This window comes from Propithecus coquereli, unplaced genomic scaffold (genome assembly GCF_000956105.1).
Source record: "Propithecus coquereli isolate 6110/MARCELLA unplaced genomic scaffold, Pcoq_1.0 Scaffold125, whole genome shotgun sequence".
Classification (NCBI taxonomy): domain Eukaryota; kingdom Metazoa; phylum Chordata; class Mammalia; order Primates; family Indriidae; genus Propithecus; species Propithecus coquereli.
Genome location: NW_012136636.1, coordinates 5,480,815 through 5,508,722, shown reverse-complemented (window position 1 = coordinate 5,508,722; position 27,908 = coordinate 5,480,815). Strand labels below are relative to the sequence as shown.

The 27,908-nt window shown below is 37.2% G+C and overlaps 1 protein-coding gene across 1 annotated transcript in view; it reads right to left on the bottom strand.

The window, feature by feature from the left end:
• Positions 1-27,908, bottom strand: part of MYO16 (myosin XVI) — a 542,291-nt gene that overhangs the window by 398,031 nt on the left and 116,352 nt on the right. Inside the window, exons 4-6 of the mRNA XM_012637927.1 lie at positions 20,304-20,412; positions 12,831-12,955; positions 5,180-5,305 (exon numbers count right to left, since the gene is read on the bottom strand). Of these exons, the coding sequence (XP_012493381.1) occupies positions 5,180-5,305; positions 12,831-12,955; positions 20,304-20,412 (360 nt within the window). The remainder of the gene's footprint in view (positions 1-5,179; positions 5,306-12,830; positions 12,956-20,303; positions 20,413-27,908) is intronic.

Genomic DNA, 27,908 nt, shown 5'->3' with positions numbered 1-27,908 from the left:
TCACATTATAAATGCCCATTTCTGGAATATTTTGTATTGGATATCTGTTTATATTAATACAAATCTAACAACTGGTCAATGGACCAGGACATACACTTATTGATGTTTGACACACGTATGACTCATCTGCCTTCACTATTCTCAAAAATCTGCTGAGCTATGTTAAAATCTCCCTTTTCACAGATGTTGGTGGTTCTCATTGATTGAAGGCTCAGGGCTGGACTCTGTGTAAAAACCTAATTATCAAGGCTTGCTAGGTTGACGCAGCCAGTGAGTGGCAGGGCTGGTACCCAGAGCTGGCCCTTTCTGCTCCAGCAAGGTCACGGAGTCCTCAAAACAAAGCTGGCTGATCACTTCACTAAGCAGAATGAAATGCAAGAGAAAAAAGAAGGAAGCCTAGGGAACCTAAAAAAATGAGAATAATGTTTTTCTTAAATGTTTGGGTCAAACATTTTGTAACTGATTTTGACAAAATGTAGCAAATGGAAAGTGTTTCTTAATTCACTTATCATTAATAAATGATGAGTGTCAGAAGTGTCACCGGCACAGTGAGAAGCAGTAATAAGAACAGTCTTAATTACTTTGCAGCTGACAAAGTAAATGCAGCTTCTGAATCATGTTTCTCATGTAAGTGCATGACTGTGCTTCTCCAAGATGAAAGCACAGATTTAAAAAAATAAAAGTTTGGGACACATTGGAATGTGACAGTAGATGCAGGTAATAGTAGTGAAAGCCATTAATTCTCTCTGCCATATCAATCAGTGATTTCCCCACCTTATGACTTTTGAAGGACTGGAATCCCCAGGAAGCTTTCAAGAAGTGACATTAGATTGGGCTTATGATCCCTATATTACTGAAGTGTGGCATCTATTATGCCTGGCATATATGTTGTTAAATGATTTGTATTGTTAAATAACTATATGGATTAACACTTTGAAAAATCCACTTTTTTATCACTCAAACCAATTGTAGATCTTTTTACCATATAGAAAACCAACTTGCTTTATTAGTTTAATATTTGTGTGTGTGTCTATACATACGCACTTTTTTTTTGCCATTGCTACATAAAACGTCTCTCCCCGTGACATAAATTTTACCTTTTATCTTTTAACACTTATCATATAGTACAGCTCTATTATAGGCTCTTTAAAAATATAACTTCCTGAGTAGAAGTTTCCATTTCTGAAGAGCAGGATTTCTTATGGGCTTCTGGAAGGTCTATGCCCGGTTTTCATAGAGTACTCTCAACTTCTGAAACTGTGACATTTTTTTTTGTGTTTGTGCATTTCAGGAAAAAGAGCCAGCACCTTCATCTGGTTGCCTGAGGGATAAAATTCTGATAGCTACTAATTCTTTCTGCCTTAATCATCATAGCTTCCAGGAAGTAAAGTGGGAAAGAAACAACTACATGTTCTTTATAACGTGAGTTGGAAAAACTTGTCACATGTAGGCATGTTAGACATATAGAATCAAAGCTTGCAATAAATACTTTTATGTTTGAACAGGTACGTAAATGCCTACTCATTGTATCTCTGTCTTTGTGGTAGGTTTCATGCAAAAATAGTCATAAATTAACTTTCTTTCATTACTTTCTATCAAGCTTTACAAGCCTTTTAAGAAACCATTAATAGTACTTTTAGAAGCAGAAGCAATAATTTGAAAGTACACCAACCTAGACTTTTCTTTCTACTTCTCTTCACTAATTATAGCAATAATCCTAGAAATAACAAGAAATTCAGAGAACTTGGAAAGAAGGTATTGCAGTGGATGTTTTAGAAGTAAAAAGAAGCATAAGGGAATATTATGAACAAACGTAATGAACAAATTGGATAGTTTCAAAGACCTTCCCCAAGCAATATGCTTTTTCTAAAATATGTGAAATGCAAATGCTTTCAATTCTTCCAATAGTTGCACTACTAAAAAATTCTATGATAGATATTTTGCATGCTGGATAGTATCTAAGATATAATTTAATATAAATTTACTAGACATGATTGTTACCCAAACCAATATTTTTGAAATCCATAAGTCTAGCTTAAAACTCCATGCCCATGTGAAACTGGAGTTATTTGTCATGCTAGTGCTACTAAGACTTTATCTAGCACAAAATATTATTCATATTTTGAACACTAGATTTTGGTTGTCATGAATTATTATGAACATTGCTCTGCCACATTCGCCCATGTAAATCATTTTAAAGTTTGCTGCTTCTTCATGATATCATGGTACCTAGTGAGAAATTATTACACTAACTCAAGATATATTAGGTACAACCAAAAATCAATTCAGGGAAAGAAATTTGCTACTCATCATTCATTAAAATGAAATATAATTTATAGAGAAAAATGAAACATAAAATGTGATTTTGCTTTACATCTACTAACTGTAGAAAACAGACAGAATCATTATAGACTTGTGAAACTACAAGCTTATAAAAACTATACTATTGGTTCAATATATTCCTAGGTACTTTATTTTCTTTGTAGCTATTGTGAAAGGCATTGAGTCTTTGCTTTGGTTCTAAATTTGACTGTTGTTGGTGTAGAGGAATGCTATTGATTTTGTAGGTGAGACTTCGTTGAATTTATTTATCAATTCCAGAAGTCTCTTGGCAGAATCTTTGCGGTTTTCTAGATATAAGGTCATATCATCAGCAAAGCGTGATAGTTTGACCTCCTCTCTCCCCATTTGGATACCCTTAATTTCCTTCTCTTGCCAGATTTCTCTTGCTGGGAATTCAAACACTATGTTGACTAGAAGTGGTGACAGTGGGCATCCTTGTCTTGTTCCAGTTCTGAATGGGAATGCTTTCAATTTTTCCCCATTCACTATAATGTTGGCTGTGGGTTTGTCCTATATGGCTTTCATAATATTCAGGTATGTGCCATCTATACCTATTTTGTTAAGAGTTTTTATCATAAAACATTGCTGAATTTTGTTGAATGCTTTTTCTGCATCTATTGAGATGATATAATCTTTGTACTGGCTTCCCTTTACGTGGTGAATCACATTTATGGATTTATGTATGTTGAATCACCCTTGCATCCCTGGGATGAAGCCCACTTGGTCATGGTAGATTAGTTTTGTTGATGTGCTGCTGAATTCAGTTTGCTAGAATTTTATTGAGGATTTTTGTGTCTATACTCATAAGGAATATTGGTCTAAAAGATCTCTACAAAGAGAACTATGAATCACCAAGGAAGGAAATTGCAGATGATGTAAACAAATGGAAAAGCATATCATGATCATGGTAGATTCGAAATTGTTAAAATGTCAATACTACCCAAAGTTATTTACAGATTCAATGCAATACCCATGAAAATACCAATGTCATTTTTTGCAGATCTAGAAAAAATAATTCTATGCTTTGTTTGGAGCTATAAAAGAGCCCAAATAGCCAAAGCAACCTTAAGCAAAAGGAACAAATCTGAAGGCATCACTTTACAAGACTTCAAGCCATACTACAAGGCTATAGTAACCAAAACAGCACGGTACTGGCACAAAAACAGAGACATAGACCAATGGGGCAGAACAAAGAACCCAGATACAAAACCATCCACATATTTCCATCTGATCTCTGACAAAGTGGACAGCAATATACACTGGGGAAAAGACCTCCTATTCAATAAATGGTGCTGGGAAAATTGGATAGCCACATGTAGAAGATTGAAACAGGATCCATATCTCTCACCACTCCCCAAAATTCATTCAAGATGGGTAACAGACTTAAATGTAAGACATGAAACCATAAGAATTCTAGAAGAAACTTCTGGAAAAACTCTTCTAGATTATCAGCCTAGGCAAAGAATTTATGAAGAAGACCCCAAGGGCAATCATAGCAACAACAAAAATAAATAAATGGGACTTGATTAAATTAAAAAGCTTCCACACAGCCAAGGAAACAATCAATTGAGAAAATAGACAACCTACAGAATGGGAGAAAATACTTGCATACTATGCATCTAATAAAGGGCTCATAACCAGCATCTACAAAGAACTCAAGCAAAGCAGCCAGAAAAAAGTCAAACAACCCCACTAAAAAGTGGGCAAAAGACATGAATAGGAACTTTTCAAAAGCAGATAGATTAATGGCCTATAAACATATGAAAAAATGTTCAATGTCACTAATATTTAGAGAAATGCAAATCAAAACCACAATGAGATATCGCCTAAGCCCAGTGAGAATGGCTTTTATCAAAAAGTTCCAAAACAACAGATGCTGGTGTGGATATGGAGAGAAACACAAGCTGCTGGTGGAATTGCAAACTAGTGCAACCTCTATGGAAAACAGTATGGAGATACCTTAAAGAACTAAAAGTAGAACTACCGTTTGATCCAGCAATCCCACTACTGGGTATTTACCCAAAGGAAAAAAAGTCATTTTATCAAAAAGACACTTGCATTAGAATGTTTATTGAGGCACAATTCAAAATTGTAGAGATGTGAAATCAACCAAAGTGCCCATCAATTCATGTGTGAATTAATAAAATGTGGTATATGTATACCATGGAATACTACTCAGACATAATAAAAAATGAATTAATACCTTTTTCAACAATCTGGATAGAACTGGAGACCATTCTCCTAAGTGAAGTATCGCAAGAATGGAAAAACAAATACCATGTGTATTCACTATTAAATAGGAACTAACCAATCAGCACTCGTGTGCACAGATGAAAATAAAACTCGATGGAAATTATGCAGGTGGGTGGGGGTAGGAAGGGATGGGTGAAATCATATCTAAGAGGTACAATGCACACTATCTGGGTGATGGGCACACTTACAACTTTGAGTCAAGCAGTACAAAAGCAATCCGTGTAACCAAGACATTTGTACCTCCATAATATTCTGAATAAAAAACAAACAAAAAAAAACAAAAATAAGAACTATACTATTAAGAAAACAGTATTAACTTCATTCTCTGAAGAATGTTTATAGGTTTTGATTGTTTCTCCAATGATTTGACTACATTATTCAGAGTCATAAGAAATTTTTATATGCCCTTATAAAATTAAGTATTATCCTTAAGCTATAAAAATATTTGTTTAGTAAGATGATGTCATTAAAATCAAATTACATAATTATTAGTACATGATCTGAAATGATATCAAAATTAAATATTAAATTATTCATTGACTATAAAATGATTTTTTAAATAATCAGAAAAAAGTCATATTACCTGGCCATACTTGGCTGCTAAGTGGAGGGGAGTCCAGTACTGGTCATCTGCTATATTGAGGTCTCCACCATGCTCCAGGATGAGAGATACCACCTCCTTGTAGCCACTTGCACAGGCCATGTGTAACTGCAAGGAAGAGATATTTCATTATGTAACATTTTAAAAATAAGTAGTGATCAATACAGTTCATTCAGAAATCAATACAGTGATATCAATACAATTTTAAAGAGAACTATTTAATAAAATATTGGATCTAAAATATTTGATGCCATAAAACAAAACAACATTCATGTAATTTTATTTATTTGGTGTAAGTGGATGTCATTATCATTCTTTGAGAGAAAGCTCATGAGTTAATTATTGATTATTTTCTTTCTGAGTCTGATAATGTGCACTTTTTCATGTAATTCCTATTCCCCCAGTGCTCCATTCCACTACACCCTGAATATTTTAAAATACAAAATGTAATCATTCTATAGTTTACTGCTTCTTGCCCGAAAGTCAAAGATTTAGTGATTAGCTCTAATATTGCAGGCACTGTATTTGGTGCTATAAAAGGGGAATTCAAAGCTATATCTAAAAACAGGAAATGTGTAAATTGTGGTACTTACATACATGTAATAGCCACAGGAACACTAAAAAGGATTAATTAATCCTGGCAGGATTTAAAATGATTGTGTAGTTACCATTTTAACATTCTCCTAGTTTCTAGTTTAGTTTCTTAACAGTACTTGAAGATTAGAAATGAGATTTTAGGAGCTATAATGATAGGATCAGGGTTTGAAGAATTTTTTTATATTTTTCAGATGGGGGAATTCCAGTTTCTAAGGTAGCAGCCTTTATTTCTATGTAAACTGTCAACACACTCAATTTAACTGAGGTTACTAAGTAACTACATGATTTATTTCATAAACATAATAATGAAGAAGAAGAAGCAATCAGGAAAAAAATGATTTAAAAGTGGAAAAATCAATGACATCTTCTAGGTTTGGTAGCATAGAATTTTATAGCTCTCTCCCTTTCTGTTTTTATTAAAAAAAATGAAAATTATAGTAAAGTCAAAAAAGGCTAATTAAATGTATATATTTTTATAAAATTTAGCAGAAACATTTATTATTCTACTTTTGGACTTTATGCCTTTTAATCTACAGTGTATACATATATGTTTATTTCTTGTACTTTCAACTACATTAGAACAATAAATGTATTTATCTAAATTACTGCACAAACATTAAAACACTAAGTTTAACATCAATCTTCTCATACTTTGCTACATACAAAATTTGTCTCATTAATATTCTAGCAAATAGTCTCAGGAATGTTATATTCACAAGTATCTTAGAAAATTTAATTTTACGTACTTGCTCTCCTAGAGAACTAATCTTTTACCTGCTTCTAGATTTATTCTACATTATTTGAATAATCAGTAATTTGCAGTTACTCTATGTTAAATGCAATAACATTTGGATCTCAGAAGGTTTTCATGTTTAGTATAAAAATAAATCTGTAAAATAAGTCAAGAATGGGTCCATTAGCTGGTTAGTACTGATCCTAATGACATCAAACTCACAGGACCAACCCCTGGAGGAGGGGTTTCACCAATTAGAACTTAGTCCGAGTCTGAGTCAGCCATCTCAAGCACAGTTGAGAAGGAAAAGACTAGAAGTCCTGGATCACTATCTAGAAATGCTCTTCACAGTACTGGCTACCGGTGACATAGATGGAGTCTGGCAAATTTCATGCCAAGTAATGCCAAATCAAAAACAAACAACAACGAAAGAACCTTAATTGAATACTTCCACTTCATTTTAAGAGATAACAAAATTTTTTTAAATCCTCATAATAAAATACGAGGAGAGCCTTTTCCTTGATTCTACAGGCAATCAACCTCTGAATCCACAGGCAAATCACTAGCCTCCACAGTGTGTAGTTTCTCATCATTATTAAGAGCATGTTAGAGTTAAAAACATATAAGACAACAAAAATTCTGTTTTCTGAAATGGTGTTTGTACTCCTGTTACTTGTCCTGACTATGGCTAGAAGATATTGGGTGCCTGAATTTCGCAGTGTTTATCACTATGATGTCTTAGAGTATTCCTCTCCTGCTATTTTAAGGGGTCTTGTGAGAAACACAGAGGTGGTAATTGTTTGTCCCTGAACTAGCAGTAGCATATTTGGAAGCAGAGTTCCTATGGAAAATCACAATTTGGAAATCACCTATCTAGCTACAGTGCAGAACAAGACATTGATGTAGCTTCACAAACATTAGGTATAAAAATTATAAGTTATTTCTTCTAACCTTTACAATCTGTGACACTGTTGTTTCCCTGAATTTTCAGGTAGAGAAACTATGGTTTATAGAAGTAGGTAAAGGGCCTAAGGAAGCATGGCCCTGAGCCCCAAGGCCATGTTCTTCTGCGCCCTCTAGCACTCAGACTTGAAGTAGCACAGAGAGTGGACATCCGAGATAGCCATTTCATGCCACACTATATCAGCCTTTGGTAGGCCATTTATTTCATTTAATTATAGTTTTAACTGCTAGAAAATATAATATAGACCTCTGATCCTTTTCTTAAATTAACAGTTTTCCATTTTAACTGTCCTGGGCAATTTGGTAGAGATACAGTGGTCTGGTTTTGAGTCCTGTCTGGAAAAGTAAAGGGCAAGAGATGGTCTGGCTCTCTGCTTTGCAGTGCAAGGAAGGTGGTTTTGTTGATACACCGTGAACCCCATGCACCCAGGAGTTCACAGGGGAAACAATGTGTGGAGATTTTTCTATGGAGAAGCTGTGGTCATTTCCGGTTATATTTTAGAGGATCCTGATGGGGTGAACACAAGTTAGCAGAGAGAACCTGGAGCATCCCCAGCTTCCTGAGAGCTGAGCAAGTGTCTGGGGCCATATGGAAGAGCTGCATCCACCCCAGTCTAGTGCAGGCTAGAGTTTCCCAGTGATGAGGGTGGGCGGGTGGTATCTGAAGCTTCCTACATCCGTGTAAGAGGAGGAGTCAACTTCTGGCCCAGGAAGTACAATGCCATCTCCAGGAAGGTAAAGTAAAAACCTTGCTCTCACTACGTCTCCTCTTCCACATCTCCCCCTCCCTTCCCCCTCTCCTAACGTTAGAGGAGCTTAATAAGGGAGTGAAGCTTGAAGAGAAGCGACAAAGGGGAAATAGTTGACCACGTCCACTCTCCCTTCTATGGAATTTGCAACCTGGTGCAGCACTGAGCCAGAGATGGGTTCAAGATTTAACTGAATCAGAGCCCTTAACACCTGGGCCCAGTGGCCCCTGCAGGATCTGTGGGTAGAATTCAGGTGGTGTGCAAGCTTGGGTGAGAAAAAGGTTAGATATATTTTCTTATAATCTATAACAGAAATTGAGCAGATTCTTCCGTGATGAACACAGGCAGCAAACTTGTGATGTTACCATCAAAAAAAATCATGATGTTTTCATATCACATTACAGTTGTAGCATGTATCTCAAATAGCATTATGGTCAACATCATCTTAAAATCGTGGTAGCTATTAGATCTGTTGCTTAGTGCATTGATAAAGAAGCACATGCATTACATAACACAAATTTGATTTTAATATTATGATTACTATGTTTCAACATAATTTATTTTCTTTGTAATTCTATATGCCATTTGTTATTATATTGAAAACATTATTTTGACAAGAAATCCATGGGCTACACCAGATCATCTATGGGTAATCTGGTCCAAAAAGGTCAATAACTCCCTACTTAAATTGAGAGTTTTCATCATTATATGGGACCGCACATTCTAATCTCTAAATTGAGGCTATGTTTTGTAACATAAAGTGACCATCGAAGCTTTATTCCCTAAAAATGACCAGAAAATTGATGACTGTCTTCAAAACTAAGGAATGAAGCAGCACTGTTGAGATAATGAAGGGAAACAAAAATACAATTGCTTGATATTTGCATTTCTTGAATAATTCCTTCCTAACACACTGAGCAAATAAGTCTCAATGCCAGATGTGCTATATTAAATTCTGTGCTAAACAGTAAAGAACCAGTATCTTCATAGTATATATACTAATTTTTACAGTGATATTTCACAGTATTTATACACTTACATTCAGGAATTTATTTTCACATCCTCTGAGACATAGTGTTTTTTTAAAAAACTTACATCCTTTGAGGCTTCTATTAACTTTTAAGGAGAATATTAATGCAAACTAAAAGATTCTTTTTAAAAAGACATATATTTGGTTATTTTATTGCATATTCTAACAAAGGAAGAAAAGGCACTATAAAACCTACTTCACTAGAAGTTTACTTCCATTGAGCCTTTTGTTGTTGCATCATTTTTCACATAACAATTTAACAGTACGATAAATTATGCCTAATTTTGAACCACAACTGACATTCCAACTCAGGATATGGAAATTGATCTGTGAACAAAAGTGTCTCCTTATCCTGGTCTCCAGCAATAGATGAATACACTATGCACCTTAAGGAGAAGAAAGCACCAGGGAATGGCAGCCATTAACATAAATAGATTAGCCAATTCAGATCTGTGAATCAAACCACACTGTCACTTGCTAAACGCTATAATCTTCAAGGGACAACTTCCTAGCCTTTTGTTCATTGTGGCTTTCTTGTTAAAAGCTCAAAGATGATCACTACAAGGTTTAGTTATTACAGAACAATTATTTGCAACATTTGTGCTTTCTGCTCAATAAAAGGACACAGGAATGTTAAAACTGAAGAAGGTTGAAAATGATAGCAATTTCTGGCTCTGTATTGATTCTTTCAGTCGCTTCTCTACTGAAGTGTATATGTTCTTTTATTTGGCAGTGATGAAGTATGTATTCTGTTTTTATTTAGTAATGATTTTTTTAAAAAAATATAAAGTTGTAAGATCTCCTACCATACAAAGAAACAAAGGCTCTATTGCATTTATACTATGTTAGGTGTTAGTTCATTGCATGCAATAAATGAATTATTAATTAAATACCTCACTACAGTCTGCCTTTTGATCCTACAAGTCCACTGCAACTGTCCTCCAACAGAAAACCAAGGCCCTCCAAGTTGCTAAGTCCAACAGCCAATCCACACTCTCCACTTCCTCCACCTCTCGGCCGTATGTGACAGTTGGTTCTCCCTGCCTTTCGTCATGCTTTCTTCCCGGGGCTCCTGGGATGTCTCCTTCTTTTGGTTTTCCTCCTGTCTCTGGACTTGCCCTTCTCACCTCATTTCTGGATCCTTCTCTTCTCCTTCCTTTCCAGGGCTTACTCCCAAATCCTCTTTCCTTCTACACTGAATTAGTTACTTCAGCCAGTATCAAAGCTTTCAATATCATACATAAACTCATGCTCCCAAAAGTCTTTCTCCAATCTAGAACTCCAGACTCCAGTCTCCATACGCAAACTCCACGGCACCATTAAGACGGTGAAAAGCACCTCAAACGTAACTTCTTCAAAACTGACCTGATCATCCTTGCTCTAAACTTGCCTTGTCACTGATGTCACCTCCACCACACCAGTAGTTTAAGCTAAAAGAACTTGGAGTCACTCAGAAGTCTTCTCTTCTTCTCATACCACACATCCATCAGGAAGTGTCATTGGGTCTTTTTAAAATATCTTCTAAACGTAACCATTTCTCACCACCTCAGCTTCCACACCTGTTGTCTGAGCCCTTGATTACTGGAAAAGCTTTGCAACTGAACTCCTAGCTTCATCCCTGCCCTTTTACAGTCCTTTCCTTTCTTCTTCTTCTTCTTTTTATTTTTAAAAGCTTTTTATTTTGTTTTTTACAGCATTGTTTTATTTGGAAAAATTTAAACCCACAGAATAATTACAAGGGAATTATAATGAGCACCCATGTACTTTTTACCTGGATTCATCAGTGGTTAACATTGTGGCACATTTGTATTATGCCTACATGATGGAATGCATCATCTTCACTTACAGTCCTTTCTTAACACAACAGCCAGAGTGAGGGATCCTTTTAAAACTGAAGTAGAATCGTGCTCCTCCTTCCTTCAGAACTCTCCAACGTTTTCCCATCTCACTCAGTAATTGTCATAATCCTCATTGAGGCCCATAAAATCACATGTGATCTGGTCACAGCTATCCTTCTCTCCCTGTTTACTTGGCTTCAGCCATATGAGACTCCTTGCTGTTTCTCCAGCACACTACACTTGCCCCTGCCTCGGGGCCTTTGCACTGCTCAGCCTGGCACGCCACTCCTTCACATCCGAACTGTGCACTCCCTTCCTTCACGTCATTCCTCAAAACTGTCCTTGTGAGGTAGATCTTACCCATCTACCTATCCAAAATGGCAACAATACAACCAACACGTCACTGTCTTGTTTTATTATTTTCTCCTTTGCATTTATTACTAATATATATTTAGTTCATTTATAGTACATATTACCCATTTTCCCCAATGAAGTGTGAACCCATGATAAAAAGATTTTTGTGATTTTGTTTACTACTATTTTGTTACTAGCATGTGGTTAATAGTATTTCTTCACTAAGTTAATGAAAATTCTTTGCCAGTTGAGTGGGTTATTTTTCAACACTCTAAACATGCTTTGGTTTCTTTTCTTATGTCTTAGAGTTACATTTTTTATGGTCTTCTGAAATTTATAAGTTTATAAACATCAATTATAGATGACAACATTTAGAAGACTATACTTTTAAAATTTTACACATTTTGGAAGGCTATAAAAATAGCAAAATTTTAAAGTTATATTCTTCTAAATTTTGCCTTCCAAAATCTCTATTTAGTTAGAGAATTTCATCTAGAGGTCACAAGGCACTTAATCTGCATTTAATAAATGTAAAAATATATCAGATCTCACAAAAACTTCCCAGATGACAAAACTCCTATCCATTTAGTTAAGTCACTTTTCTCATCAACTGTCTTTAACCTCACATCATATTTCTTCCATGGAAGAAACCGAATCATTGATTGCAACCATTTCTATGCACTTCAGAGCTTCATACTTTTTGCTATTCTAGTTTACTTTCTCTCATTTTTGCCCCTCTGTCTTAATACATTTCTGTTATCATTAATTTTAATTCAAACATACCCAGGTAAATTTTATGGGTCAATGGGGCAATATGTTCTTATATTGATGATAGATATTAGATATTAGATTAGATATTATGATTAGATTAGATTAGATTATGATTAGATATTATGATTATATTAATATTAATCCAAACTTAATTGCTCTGTTTTTAATTTACTGCAACAGTGCATGATAGCAAGAAAAAAGTAATGATAGGAGTTTGCTTGAATTTAGAAATTCATTCACCAAAGTATCTCATACTTCATTTTGCTTAAAACTAAAATGAAAGCATTTTCTTATAAGTTATACCTCAAAAATTATATTGGCAAAGTATTGCATAAAATTATTTTAAACTTGTGGGAAAAATATATAGAAGGATGACTTGAACAAAATATATCAAAATATACACATTGGCATTCTCTGGGTGGTGGCATAAGTATTTTGCACTTTCTGCTTTGCATATTTGTGTGTTTCCAAAATTTCTACAATGAATATGTATTACTTTTATGATCACAAACATTTTAAAGATTAATTGTAATCAATTCTATATTTAAAAATTAAATTCTCTATGTAAACAATTTCTGAATGAAATATATTAACTTACCAGAGTTACTCCTTCATCATTTTTCTCATTAACATTTCCTCCAGATGATAAGAAGTGTTTGACATCTGTTAACATACTCATTGGTCTCTGAAGCTTCATCTGGCGTAGTGAGGTCAGATCCACTCCTTGGGGGAAAAAGAAGCTTTCAATTAGAATGTAGAGATGCTTCTCAGCTGCTGGGGGGCAAAACATTGCTTTCTCTTCAATTCTTTCAAGATGTTCTTTGCTACCCCTCTTCTAGTTTGAACTCTCATTCAGAGCATTGAAATTGTTTCTCTTTACATACATTCTATTTCCAACGAGGTTATAGTCTTTAAAAAATAGAAAATGTATCTTTTGTTATATCTCAAAGATATCATAGAATGCCTTATATACGGCAGGCTATTAATGAATATCATCAATATACACTGCCCCAAATACTTTCAAGTACTTAAATCGAATTGAAACAAGTTACAAAGATATAACTTTTATACTTTATGATTTTTCCCTAAAATATTTGCTCCTAAAAGCAATGTAGTATCCTGTAATAGAAAAAGGACTTTAGTATGAAAACTGGAAATATCTGAATAAAGTCTGCAGTTCAGTTAATAGCAGCATTGTACCAATGTTAACTTCTTAGCTTTCAAATGTATCATGGCTAGATAAATAATTAACATCAGGGGAACTTATGTGAAAGGAATTTGGGAACTTTCTGCACTATCTTTAGACTTTCCTGTGTATATTAAATAATTTCAAAATAAAATCTAAAAGGATGTTCCAATTGAACATTTCATGGCCATTAATAAATATGACTAACATTGAATGAAGAGCCTATAGTCTGACTTAAGTGAGGTGAATGATTTATGCACAGAAGGCTCAAGACTGTTTATTTCTTGTTTATACCTCGATTTTAACCTGCAATTTTGTGACGTATAATTTCTATGGTAGCTTGTGTCTCTTCACTTATGCATTTCCTGTTCCTAGCATTAGTTCCTGGACAAAATCAGTATGTACTGTGGGGAAATAATTCATCTTCTTCCAAATGAAAATGGTGATGATGATGGTAATGATATCTCCCATTCAGCAAGTATTTGCTAAGAACCAGCTACTCTTCTGAGCACTTTCTTTCTTTTATCTGGTTGAATCCTGGCCGCAAACATCAAGAGCTATCCTGGCACAGTGGATCCAAGAATAAATCTTGAACTGATGTTCCTGGAAGTGCCTGGTCTGCAGTTTACTTCCTCAAGTTGACTTTGGGAAAGTTATTTAACCTGTATAGGCTTCAATATCCTTAATCACTCATATAATAATATATATCCCAAAGAGTGAAGCTATAATTAATATTTTAAGACCTGTCTCCTTGACAGAGACCATGTCAAGCATGTTGCTATCCGCTGTCCTTTTTTCCCTTGGGGGCGCTCTGTCTGCCTCGCTCTGAGCTCATTCTCTGAACCTGGATGGACGGCAGAGCCATGGTGCTTAGGAGTCGACCTGCTTGGGTTTCAGTGCTGTATGCATATCCACTACTGCTTGTACCAATGTGGGCAAGTAATTTATCCTCTGCCTCAGTTTCTTCAACTGCAAAATGGTGGTAATAGTTCTTGCTTCATCAGTTGTTATGAGAATGAGTTAAAACACATAAAACATGCAAAGTGTATTTGGTTTGCAGTAAGCACTCAATAAAAGGAAGCTGTGATTATTAGCCCCTGGCATGTGGATCACATGCCTTTCATTTGCATGCATTTTTCTTTGTAATAAGGAGCATGGAGTAACCAAACAATATAAACAAAATGCAATATTTGAATAATGTAGCTTGCAAATATTCTGTAAAAAGCTAACTAATTTTAGTAGAACCATGAACTAGGAACACCCATAACTCCTCCTCAGCTTCTGAATCATGACATGCTATTTCAAAAGAACAGAATTCCCTAACGGAATCATTTGAGGCCTGTTACGAATGAACTAAAACTGTCACTCTATTCTTATTTTTAGGATTTTGGAATTTGATATGTGACTTAATTTTGGAAAACAAAAATTAAGAAGTTTTCAGATGTCAGCATTCAATTTTGCATGTTGATGTAGCAGAATCTGATAGTTGCTATAAAGTAACATTATTTTGTTAACTTTTGTAATGTTGCAATGTTTACTGAAGTATGCAACTTTTAGAGAATTATTTAAGTATTTAAAATTGAGTGATAAAACAGAACATGATAAAAACAGAACAAGACTTGTGATGAAATACACAAATTACAACATAGAGATAAGAAATCATTCACTGTAGCCTCATTTACAATACAACATATTATGGGAAAACAATCTAGTTCTGGTCACTGCTGTGAAGATACCACAGAAGATAATATGACATTGCATCATAATATCTTAAAACTTAATTTTGAGACAAATATGATGTCAATTAAAATGTGATTTTTAGATTTTTATTATAGGTTCAGAAAAGAAGCACAAATTTTTTTCTGGTAATACAACACAACAGAAATTCCTTCTCTTCATGATCAAACAAATTTCTTTAACTGCTACTGGATAACACACACCAAGATGGATAGAGCTCATAATAAGTCTACTTTATAATGGATAATAGGTCAAATCTCAATTTTTAGAAGAAATTTAGTTCTGTTTTCATATCATTTTCTGAAAAAAATTAATACAAGGTCTGCTTAGATTTACTATTTTCCCAGGAATCTGATAATTTCTTACAATAAAGGAATTAAGGAACAAAATAGTTTACTTGAAATTCACAAATGCTACTGTTATTGCCTGATTTCATTTGATAATATCAACAGATACTTGTGCAAAACTGAAATTCCCTTAACACCTCAAGTCAATCTGAACCCTAACTTAACTTTCCTTAACTGTCCCTCTTAAGGTAATATTGTTTTTGTAACAATTCGACTTTTCTTCTCCTCTTTTCTATATTGGGGTAACTCTATTCTGTTATTATTATAATTTTATGATTATGCTGAAATTATGCTGAATTGCGCTGTTGTAAACCCCACCACCAAATTCTAAGAGGATATTGCTCCATCTCCCATAGTTTTTCTGAACTCCTCCTGCCTTTGCATTGCTCCTCTGTGTGCCTGGGCCATACAGACACACTTGGTTTCCCTGTTCCCGGGCTATCACGCCCCTCACCTAAAGCTTAGTGTAAGCATCATTTCTTCTGTGAAGCCTTCTGTAGTACTCTTAGGGAAAATTATACCCTTACCCCTTTGTGTTTTTATAAGATCTGCACATTCCTTATTTTTATTTATTATTATATGTATTGCATCCTCATTTGGTTATACATAAAACATCACCTTTGCCCTCAAAAAGGAAACACAATTAAATCAGCATTTGCAATTAACTATATTATGACACTTCCCATGATTTTAGCAAGGGATTCTCTAAGCTCAAAGCATTGCAGTTAATTCAAATTTTTATCTTTATTGTAAGCTCCCTAAGAGATCCAAGGAAGCAAGAGAGTTGAGCAAGCAAATAAAGAAAGGTGGTTCCAGCAAAGAGAAACAACCATGTCCAAGCCAATGGGGTATTACTGTCTCCACCCACTCCCTCTTCCCCAGCTCTGGCAGCAGGCATAACCCAGGACAGTCCCATGCTCTGTGCGATGCGCTGTAACTCCAACTGTGTGTGATGTGTGATTCTAAAGAGGCTGGTGCAGGGACAGCAGTTTGAATAAACTGCATTAAGCAGAAGAAAGACGTATGACATTTGTGATCTGATTCATCCAGGAGTCTTCTGAAGAATGTGTGGAGAGGGCTAAACTTTGGACAAGAAAATGCATTTTGGAGGCTATTGTAATAATCCAAAATAGAAAGGCCACTGTCTCAACTAAGGCAGTAGCAGCATGACTGGGGAGGGAGGTGGACACATTAAAGAGATGTCAAAGATGTAGAATCTATAAGATTTGGTGACAATTAAACAGGAGGGGTTTGGGATAAAAAAAAAGGTGATGTTAAGATACCTGGCTTCCTGGCCATAATGGTAGAATATAGAACATAAGTACAGTGTGAAAGAATAACAACAAATTCCATGTTGATGTGTCCTTTGAAATGATCTGACATCCCAGTCAAGATACTTAAAAAAATTACACATACAGGACTGAAGGTATTGAAAGATAATTAAGCTACAGGAATGTCCCTCGGAATAGGCAGGTGGTAACAACACGAGCAAAAGGGTGAGATGCCCCCACGACAGTGTGTGGAGTGATAAAACAAGATTCTCAAAGACAAAGCCCTGGATATGACCAGCATTTAGGGATCGGATGGAGAAGTGGAACATCCAAGGAAACATAAGTAGAAGCTCAAAGAGGGGAGAAAACTATGGGAAGATCACTGCATGAGAGTGTGTGAGCAAGGTCATGGAATGTCACAGAGAGAAGAGGTAATAAAAAAGAACGGAAAAATAATCACTGGATAGAAAACCAAGGAAGGTGATGGCAATTGTTGCAGGGGCATTTCCAATGGATTTGTAGGGTTAGAAGCTGAAATTCAGTGGGCTGAGTAACAGGAGACCAGGAACTCAGGACAATAAACATGAGCTACATTTTCTAAACGGATGGGTTTGAAAGGAGGAAGGAAGGACAGTGTGTGGTGATGGTGGCAATATTGCAACAGCAGCTAAAGCTTTTGGTTTCTTTCATGAAGATGTATACATATATCATATTCATGTATATGTGTGTGTGTGTGTATGTATGTGTATATATTGTATATCTACATATATATACGTATATATCTTTTGTCCTGGACCACTTTGGGCTCGCCCACCAGTGCTTTTTTTCTTTGCTGGTTCATTTTATAATCGATTGCTTTCCTCCTTGCACACCAGCTGGTTCACCTTGCACTGGAGATCTAATATTCATCAAATGCTCAATCGGCTCTCCGTGGTTGTCTCATTTTACAGGCTGGCAGGCTCAGGCGGTGAGCCGAGGTTAATTGCTGTGCCTGAGTCTACAGTGTAAGTCAGTGGTGACAGTACAATTAGGACTTGTGACCAGCGATTTTCCATGTAATCAACTTGTTCACGACATCGCCTGCCTCCTCCTGCCACGTGCATCCTGATGTGACAGCTTGATAAGTACTCTGATTTGAAACCCTATTATGAAGAAAATTCTAGGATCGCAACAACCTTGCAATGCTGAAATACTACTACTGCTAATAAATAATAATAAAAATCTCATCTTGGAATATTAGGAATTTCTAAGGACATCAGCCCAGGCTGTCACAGCAGATAGCTCGAAAATGGCAACAAGAAGTCCAGAGAATAAATTGAATTAGACAGTATTTACCCGGAACTATGGCAGATGATATGGATAAGTAGGAGGGAGACCAACAAAAGCAGAACCAGATTGTGAATGAGGTGCGGGAAGGGCAGATGGGTGGGAGGCAGGGGCCAGAACAGCAGCAGTGACAAGTGGCAAACAGAATTAAAAATTTAATAGATATTACATTGAGTTTGTTCCAGCACACATGTATTTTACAAACTGATCATGACAGCCATAGTAGTGACAGATTTTCTCTTAACCATTTAAGAGTAAGTACCTTCCTCGTTTTTTTTTCTTAATTATTTCTTAAATCAACCTCCCCAAAGAATATATTTATTTTTGTTCTTTACATAGGATAGGTAATACAGATCTTGTAAATACTAAAATTTCCTATCAAAATGCTTTAATGAGTTCGAAAGGCTTATAAGACAAGTGAATGCTTTTCAAATAAAGATAATTTTATGTTCTGAAAAGAAACATTTATTCTGTGGCTTTTAGAAATTAAGAACAGTAAGAAAAGCAGGAAATAATAATCTTACCGGACTGACACAGCTAAACAAAGCACGGTTGATTTGTTATTTTTCAGTTGTTTTAATTTGGCATCAGGAGTTTTATTTTTTAAACAACTTTATTGAGGTATGACTGCCATACAGAAGCTGTTCATATTTGTAATGGGTACACCTCAGTGAAACCAGCACCACATTATATACCATAAACATATTCATCACCTCCAGGCTTCTCCCCACCCTCTTTCTTTATCATTATGATTGTTACTATTCTATAATAAAAACACTTAACCAAAGATCTACCCTCTCAGCAAATTTTTAAGTGAACGGCACATACAGTACCATTAACTAGAGACACCATCACAGCCAAGTTTTTCATGCGAATTCAGAATTGTCTAGTACACGTGAAGTTTTGCAAAGGTCTCAGTGATTAACTTTCCAAAAGTAAAATCTGCATAACTTCTAGCTTCGTTCCCTTTAGAGGTAATGGAATAGGTCTCCACCAAGGCACAGCTAACAAGATTTGAACAAAGCCAGTGAGCTCTCCTGCAGGAGACAGTTTTGAGGCAAGAGAGAACTGTGGACGACTGAACCCACCGCCAGCCTGACTCCGTGGCTTCTGCCCGACAGTCCTGACTCTGGGACCGTCAGCAGCAAGCTGCCTGCACACTGCCACCCCCGCGCCGCGAGTCGGGATCGCCATGCTACCCCACTTACCTGGCTTGCACAGTTCATGAGACTGTGTTTTTAAGAACTCACTGACGCTAAGTACTAATTATTATTATTCTAGGCCATGCTCAGAATAAACCTTTCTTACAGGAGCGATCTGGAGGAGGCAAAGGGTACAAGGGGACAACGAGGCAGATGTGAGTTTTTCTTAGAGGCAAAAAGGGTAGATTCATAAGCAGCGTGTGGCTCTTATAAATTGTAAACTTTTTCTCTGGCCAAGGGTCATCCTTGAAGGGATTGGAATTTCTTTGTTGTCATTTACACATAAAATGCAGGGGGGAGGGGGCAAGAGGGGGCAAGCAGAAACATAATTCTTTAGTTTAATATCATCTCTGGCCCCGGGATTCAAGTCTCTCTCACCTCCCGAGGCTGCGCTCACTCATGCACTTATACGCTGCGTCTGTGTAACTGTACGCCCTTCCTCGGGGAGCGCATCGCGGGGCTCAGCCTCGTTTTCTCAGGCTGGCACGGTGATCATAGGGCTTTCTTCTGATGAACTTTGTGTGTCTAAGTGTCACAAAGAGTGGCTTTGGGGACAATGTGTAAACGGCCTGGGACTTAAGCTCTCACTTACTTGCGTTTAATTTTTACTGGGACCACCCGCTCCTCTGAGAATACACATCAGATGACCTTGCTCTGATTAGCTCAAAATTCAATTGTGCTGGTTCACTTCCCTTCCCCTCCCAGGGGAGAATAGATTATAATTACAAACCCAGTCCCACTAATTATGGACTTCAGATGCCTGTGAAAATGTTCCTTTGTTGTTGGCGTCTAGATTTCTGCTGGCTTGCAAAAAATTGCATTGACCAAACCCCAGTGAAGGGCAGCGGCAGCAGCACAAAGCGGAAGAGAAAAATACCTTATTTTACAGCATCTGGGGAAGCTGCAATGATCTGAAGTTATATAAGCACACGTGTAAAAATGAATAGACCCATAATTCCACCAATCTACTTCTTCCTGCAGGTTTACAAAGCTTCTGCCTACCGTTTTCATCCAGATAGGTCAGCAGGATAGAGCTGGATTCTGTCCCTTCTACGGCATAATCCAATGGGATATTTCCATTAACATCCTGGAGGAGGAGGTTGGCTCCAGCCTAGATAAAAAGGAAAATAAATAATATTACATACTGTTAAAAAAGCAAATTAAAAGTTTCCCTTCAATCTTAGCTGGGAAAGAGATCCAGAAATAGTTTATGTTAGATACAACCCTGAAGAGTCATGTAGGAAACTACAATTATTTTTTTTAAGACAAGTATGTTAAATGACTTGCAGAGACTCTAAAGTTCTCAAAAGGTTCCACTGACCCTTGCAAGACCTGGGTCCCAGCTACCTCTCCAGACTCCTATTACTAAGCCCAAAATATCTAATCAGTGTCTGCTAACTCATGCCTCTGTGTGGGTTTCCCCTATATCTTGTCTTGTTTCTAATGCAGCAGAAGTGTCCAATGCTTCAGAGAGTCTAAATGGCAAACTCTTCTATGAACAAGCTGAACTTTGTTCTTCCCAATCTATCCTATAAAATCTTCCTGCTCTTTGTTCGTCACAGAATCTCAGCTGAGAGCTCTTCTCACACTACCATGTTTCAATAAAGGTTTGTGCTAATGCATCCATGTTGGTTTTCTCTTTCCAGAAATTATTTCCTAACAAAAAGCATCATCTGTAGATGTTAATATATTGACTATATTAAATATGGTGATTCCACATCTTTTAGCCTGGAAACGCCCTTCATCAGCCCAGTCTCTCTGAGCATTCCTGTGTCTTGCATTGTCCATTCCAGCCTAAATACAATGATAGCTTTGCTTTCACTCTTAAAAAAATTGGTCACATGTATTGTCACCATTGCTTTATGTTCTTTAATGAGGTCCATAAAATTTATCAGGCATGGCTAACATCTTTTTTCCAAGGGCATGGCATGAACACATACCAATTGTCCAATATTTCTCATATACCTCCCGATATAAACTCAGGCCAGACAAATGAAAAATTTCCCCTAATCCTTCTACAGAACAGGATTCTGTGTTGCAAAGATAACATAGTTCTTATTATATCTGAATTCATAACTTTAAATAAAAACGTGATTTATATTCATAATTTTATATATCAACATTTAGGGTTTTGCCTTCTTTTATTCTATATCTACAAAGATCTTTCCTATACTTTTGCAAGTCTGCACAGATTTCCAAAGAACTACTCCAGATATATTGTTTAAAAAACCCCAAACAAACAAAAAGTAGGTTAAAGTGGTAAAATATATCATATCTTAATATTTTCACCCAAAATAAGTTGTATTGCTTGCCCTACCATATTGGGTGTCGCATATTACATTTTCTATAGTCATATAAAGATATTCCTTTATTTGAACAGGGAAAATAATATATTTCAGATCTTCACCTACCTAAGACAAGCATGTAATTGTGAAGTTCTAAAGACTTTTAATTATCTTTTTAATTTAATTCTAATTACTCTGCATTTGAAAAAAACTTACTTCAGGCACATTTTTTAAGTAGCCTTTTTAATGATTCCTTTCCTTCAGTCTTCAAACTACAAGAATAAGATTTTGCATTCCTACTCAAATATTAGTTGTTAAAGATTCAATTAACAAGAGACAGAACCACAAGGTGTCATTACTTATTTCAATATTAATTGTAAAATCTATTCTTCTAATCAGTGGTGGACAGTCTTTCCCAATCTATAAATGCTTCAGGTAAAATCCTATAAATGCCAAACACCTGAGCACAAGGTGACAACGAATGTAAGTAAGAGTCATGTACTATTAATCACAACAAACATAAATAGGAAAGAAACGTGGGGATAAGAGCAGTGGTGTACTTGGAAACAATATTTCCTATATGTTAAGAAGTGATGAGGCTCTTTCAGGGAAAGTCTGACCTGAAACATGGAGCTGAATATTTTAGCTGGGCTCATTCACTGAAATGTCCACTCATTAATTTCTCCCTCTTCTGTGTTGCTAAATTACCAGGCTTTATTCCTGATATAAAAGCCAGCCTTTCTGAGAGTTGATAATTTCCCTGGTCACAGATCAGGTCTTAATCCTCCTTCTATTCCTAAAACCTACCATCAGAGTACCTGGCACATATGAGCTCCTAAAAAATTTTTATTAAAACAAATTGAAAAATAAGGAGTAATAAAGGAAACTAAAAGAAATTATTAAAAATGGAGGCAAAGAATTATCATTTTTATAACAATACTTTGTAACTAAACTTCCTGACATTAATTTTTAAGGGTTTATAGACATAATTACAATATCACTATACTCGTATGTTTCCTACCCTCAATCTTTCCAGATAGGTGACATTTGTGACTTTCTTTCCCCTTCTTCCTTCTTTGCTCTCTCTTTTTTTCTTTCTTATTTTCTTTCTCTTTCCTTCCTTTCTTTCCTTTCTTTTTCTTTCTTTCTGTTTAATTGCAGAGAAGCAAAAAGCCTACTGAATTAGTCACTGGGAAAATTTTTTGTTTATCAGATGTCAATAATTTCATGATTAATATACCTGACAGCTCAGATTCTTAAATCTTTTATAATTAATTACTAAGTTTTCAAAAATTCGAAAAAAAGATGCCTTCCTTACTCTCTCTCTAGGTAAACAATATAAGTTAATTTCAATGTTTCTTAATTTTTTTCCTAAACTTTTAAGTTCAGGCAATCATTTTGAACATTGAATTCATGATGGCATGCAGTTTTGCTAAACAAAAAATAAAACTTAAAATAATGTTTCCGTTGCTCGATGAGCTGCCACACATTACACTTAAGCAAAAGGGAAGGACATTTTTTTCTGTATTTAATCCACCAAGGTCATCTGTTCTCAATGGACCACTTTTGCATTTGAGGGGGAGGTGCTTTGCCTCTGTCAGGAAGTGTAACTCCGAAAACATTGAAAATTAAAGGAATGATTTCAGGTTCTATTCTGTGCCAATAGTCAATTAATGAACGCCAGGTCCACCCATCTTGGCCCCGCTGTGGTAGTTCCGGTGCTGGGCCCTGCAGACATTTCTCCTTTACTGGATGGAACAGTTTGTGTGCTGTAAGTGGAGGGCACAGGTGACACACCGCAGAAAGGAAGGGCTTTCTCCTCCTGGTTCTTGCCCAAGGGCCCAAGGTCTCCTTGTCTCCGTGTGGCTGTATGGAAGACCCAGTGGTGCACATCCTTCAGTGAGTTTTTATAGCATCCCAACAGTAAGTTTCTCTTGTGTCCCAGCAAATAGCCTACAGGTTAGTTTTGCTGGACACTCAGCCAAGAGCTTCTCAGCAGATTATGCGGGTACCTCAGTTCCCTGGTTGCTAGCCCTGGCCTGAGGCACCTCCCTGAAGTTTTTTGCCATCCTGCGGGCCGTAGCCACAACCCTCTCCAATGATGTCTGACTCTCAGCCTTGGGGAGAGGGCTCTTCCAAGAGGATCTTTTCACTCGGTTGTCTTCCTCACGCCCAGAAGTAGCATCTGCTCCCACATCCGCTGTTCCTGTATTCTTCAGAGTTATCTTGATCACATTAAGCAGTTATTTATTTTTCACGGGTTAACAATTATTTATATTCATCTTTCTTTTTAAATTTATTGGTGGGATTTCTGGATCTTGGCTGGATGCTGACAGGACACCTTTCAAAAATGGGGTGGTCTCAAGCCACAGAGCCTCAAAGATGGGAGAACTGCAAGATTTTGCATATATCTGTGTGTGTGTGTGTGTGTGTGTGTGTGTGCGTGTGTGTGTGGCGTATATGGGGATTGCAGTCGTTGTCCTGCTGGGCTTGAGCGCACAGCTGAGGCCCAAGGCAGTGGGCAATGGGATGTCAGTCATCCATAACATGCCGTGGCATCCCACTTTCAGTTGAATGTCCTTTGGTGTAAACTGAAGCAAGTGCGTTGGGAGTTAAAGTGGCTGCAGCACTTGACAATTATGGCAGAAATAATGATGACAAAAATGGGTGTGTTATAGATTTCCCTGAGTGCATTGTAAAGCTTACAAAAACAAAAACAAACAAAAGCCAAGCCCAAGCCCTTTAACTATAAGCTCAGGTCATAATGAGATCCAGAAAGGTTCTATACAAACCTTAACATAATTTTTTCATATTGAGAGCTGATATTGTTGAAAGTCAAATACAAAATTTAATTGTACAAGTTGCTGAATTACAATGTCAGTTGGATTCACAGTCTCACCAAATTTAGTATCTGAAAGTTCCCATTAATTGGGATGAGGTGGGATCTGGAAATGTGCAGTGAGGATATGGTTGGATTCAGATGACACAGACAGCCGTGAACCCTCAAGTCACCATGAGTATCCCTTGCCAGGGGAAGTAGCTCGCCCTCCTGTGCCTGAGGAGATTCCTCTTTGTTCCTTGGCTTAAAAACTTTGTGATGTACTGGTACAACCTCTGTGGAAAGTAATATGGAGATACCTCAAAGAGCTAAAAGTAGAACTATCATTTGATTCAGCAATCTCATTACTGGATATCTACCCAAAGGAAAAAATACATCCTATAAAAAAGACATCTGCACTAGAATATTTAGGGCAGCACAATTCACAATTGCAAAGACGTGGAAACAACCCAAATGCCCATCAATACATGAGTGGATTAATAAAATGTGGTATATGTATACCATGGAGTACTGTTCAGCCATACAAAATTGGTGAACTACTTCTTGTATTATCCTGGATGGAGCTGAAGCCCATTCTTCTAAGTAAAGTATGACAAGAATTGAAAAACAAACACCACATGTACTCACCATCAAATTGGTATTAACTTATCAACATCTATGTGCACATACAGTAGTAACATTCGTCGGGTGTCGGGCAGATGGGAGGGGGGAGGGGATGGGTATATTCATACCTAATAGGTGTAGTGTGCACCATCTAAGGGATGGACATGCTTGAAGCTCTGACTCAGGTGGGGCGAAGGCAATATATGTAGCTTAAACATTTGTATCCCCATAGTATGCTGCACTAGAAAAAAATAATAATGACAAAAAAGAAAAAAAAAAAAACACAACTCTGTGATGACCTCAACTGGGACAAGTGCCTTGAAAGAGGAGGCTTATTTTCTTCTGGACCCATTATAACCACCTCCTGCTCCAATGGCACTGCTGCCAGAGGGAGGCTTCTTGCTCAAGCGGGGGATCCAGTGGTGCAACCCTCCAGCCAGTTGTGCTGCAGCCCAGCCGGTAGCTTCCTCATTGTGAGAACCAGCTTCTGGTGCCTCCATGAACTTCCCGCCATCCAGGGGGCACAATTCATCCTCTCCCAGAGGGGCCAGATGTCAATCTTGGGGGCTGGCTCTCAGACTTTCCCATCTGTAGACACTCTCCCTCATCTCTGGAAGAGGGGCTGCTTCCTACCTCTGTTGTTCTGTTATTCTTAGAAAGTTTTATGTTGAATGTTCCCTGTTCAAACTACCTTATTTGGTGGACTTTGTCTTTCGACTGGACCCTAACCGGTACATACGCATTCATTGGCGCATTTCTATTAGAAAACGAGTATGACATGGTGCTACGGCCAGGCTCTGGAGTTGAATGTTTGTGATTCAATCCCAGTTCCACCGTTTATTAGATCTGTGGCCCAAGGTAAATTCCTTAAGGTGCCGATGCCTTGGTTTCCTCACATGTAAAATCAGGGTATAGTAATTATAAACACCACTGGAAAAGCCGCACGCGTGACACTCTCCTGGTACTTTGCTTGCAACGTTCTGGGTGCACGCAGCTTATCTTAAATATTGCTGTTGCTGGGCGTGGTAGCTCACGCCTGTAATCCTAGCTCTCTGGGAGGCCGAGGGGGGCGGATTGTTTGAGCTCAGGAGTTCGAAACCAGCCTGAGCAAGAGCGAGACCCCGTCTCTACTAAAAATAGAAAGAAATTAATCGGACAACTAAAAATATATAGAAAAAATTAGCCGGGCATAGTGGCGCATGCCTGTAGTCCCAGCTACTCGGGAGGCTGAGGCAGAAGGATTGCTTGAGCCCAGGAGTGTGAGGTTGCTGTGAGCTAGGCTGACGCCATGGCACTCACTCTAGCCCGGGCAAAAGAGTGAGACTCTGTCTCAAAAAAAAGTATTGCTGTTAACAAATGTGTTAACCCACATGATGTTGAGTAAGTCTGTGTCTGTGACTCCCTCAAGGCATACACCCCCTGCTCTCCACCGAGGGCAGTACAGGTGAGCATTTAAGGGCAGGATGTGGTTCAGATCTCTGCTCATTCACTTGTCAGTCATGTGACCTTGGGCAAGCTACTTATCCTCTCTGTCATTAGTTCTTCCAGCCGAAAAATGGAGATAACAGGGTTGTTGTGAAGATAAAATGGGTTAATGCTGGTAAAGTATTGATAATGTAGTACTGGTGCAAGGATAGCTCCATATCAGGCTTTGAATACTAGGACATAGTAGACCCAGCGCAATAGCCAACAAGGCTTGCTGAAAATATACACCTTTCCTGATACCACAACCCAGAAGGGCACTGTAAGTGCCTACTTGTAGCAGTTTCATTGGAGTGCTGCAAATAGGTAGCGACAAACACTCATTAAAGTAATAATGCGCTGTTAAGTAATATGTGAAATACTTTAATGCTTATTGTGCCTATGGTGAAGTACACATGGCTACTCAATAAGTATTTCACTATGTCAAGTAGAGTGTGAACCAGGTCAAAAGATCTAGAGCTAGTACAATAGTGCTAACAGCCACAGAAAAATTCTACAGTAGGTAAGTGGGATCTCTTCATACCCATCTCTCTATGGAACCTATACCTCAGTTTCCTTCCTGCTTTCTCCTGGATCCCCATGACTTCCTGATTTACACTATATGCAGAACCCTTTGTTTCATCTCCATGAAATAAAAAGCTCACTGTTCCCATGCCCTATTGTGAAAGAGATGAGTTCCCTTAGGAAAACTGGCAGAGATGTTTCACACAATTGTGTAAACTATTTGCATTTGGCGATAATGCCTTGACACAAAGGGGCATCTTTAAAGCTGGAAATGTAGATTCCTTGGCAGGCTAGAGTAAAACATTTTGGCAAGTGGAACTTTTCATTTCTTAAGTTATAATACAGTATTTCACACAAGTTCTATAGACAAAACCTGTCCCCTTGAGACTCAGGGTTCCAAGATCCATTTCTTTTTTGCACTGGAATATACAGAGATTGAGAAGGTGTGATAGAGGATGGAGCCAAGCTGATGTGCTTCAAATGCTAGAAAGCAGTCTGGGAGGCTTGATTGACATCTTACACATGCACATATGCAAAGACTATACTTCTTCCCCTTTGCGTAGATTAATTTTATTTCAAGATTCCTTATTTTTACTCTACTTTAAGATCAATGTGAACACCTCCAATAAGATTCATGGCTGATTTTTATTATCAGTCTGGCTAACTCAGAATTAAATTTGCAATTTTAGTTGTTAATGGATCCCTCTGGAACCCAGGAGCTGATGAGTTGCAAAGCAAGGCATTTCCTCAAAATGTCAGAAGACCTTTATTAAAACCATCAGGAGCGTCTAATTTCTAGCATACCAAAGGTGATATGACCCATGCAGTTGGGAGCCAGCAGCATTATGTTAGTTCAAGGTATTGTGTTAGTTCTTATTTAAAAAAAAAAGAAAA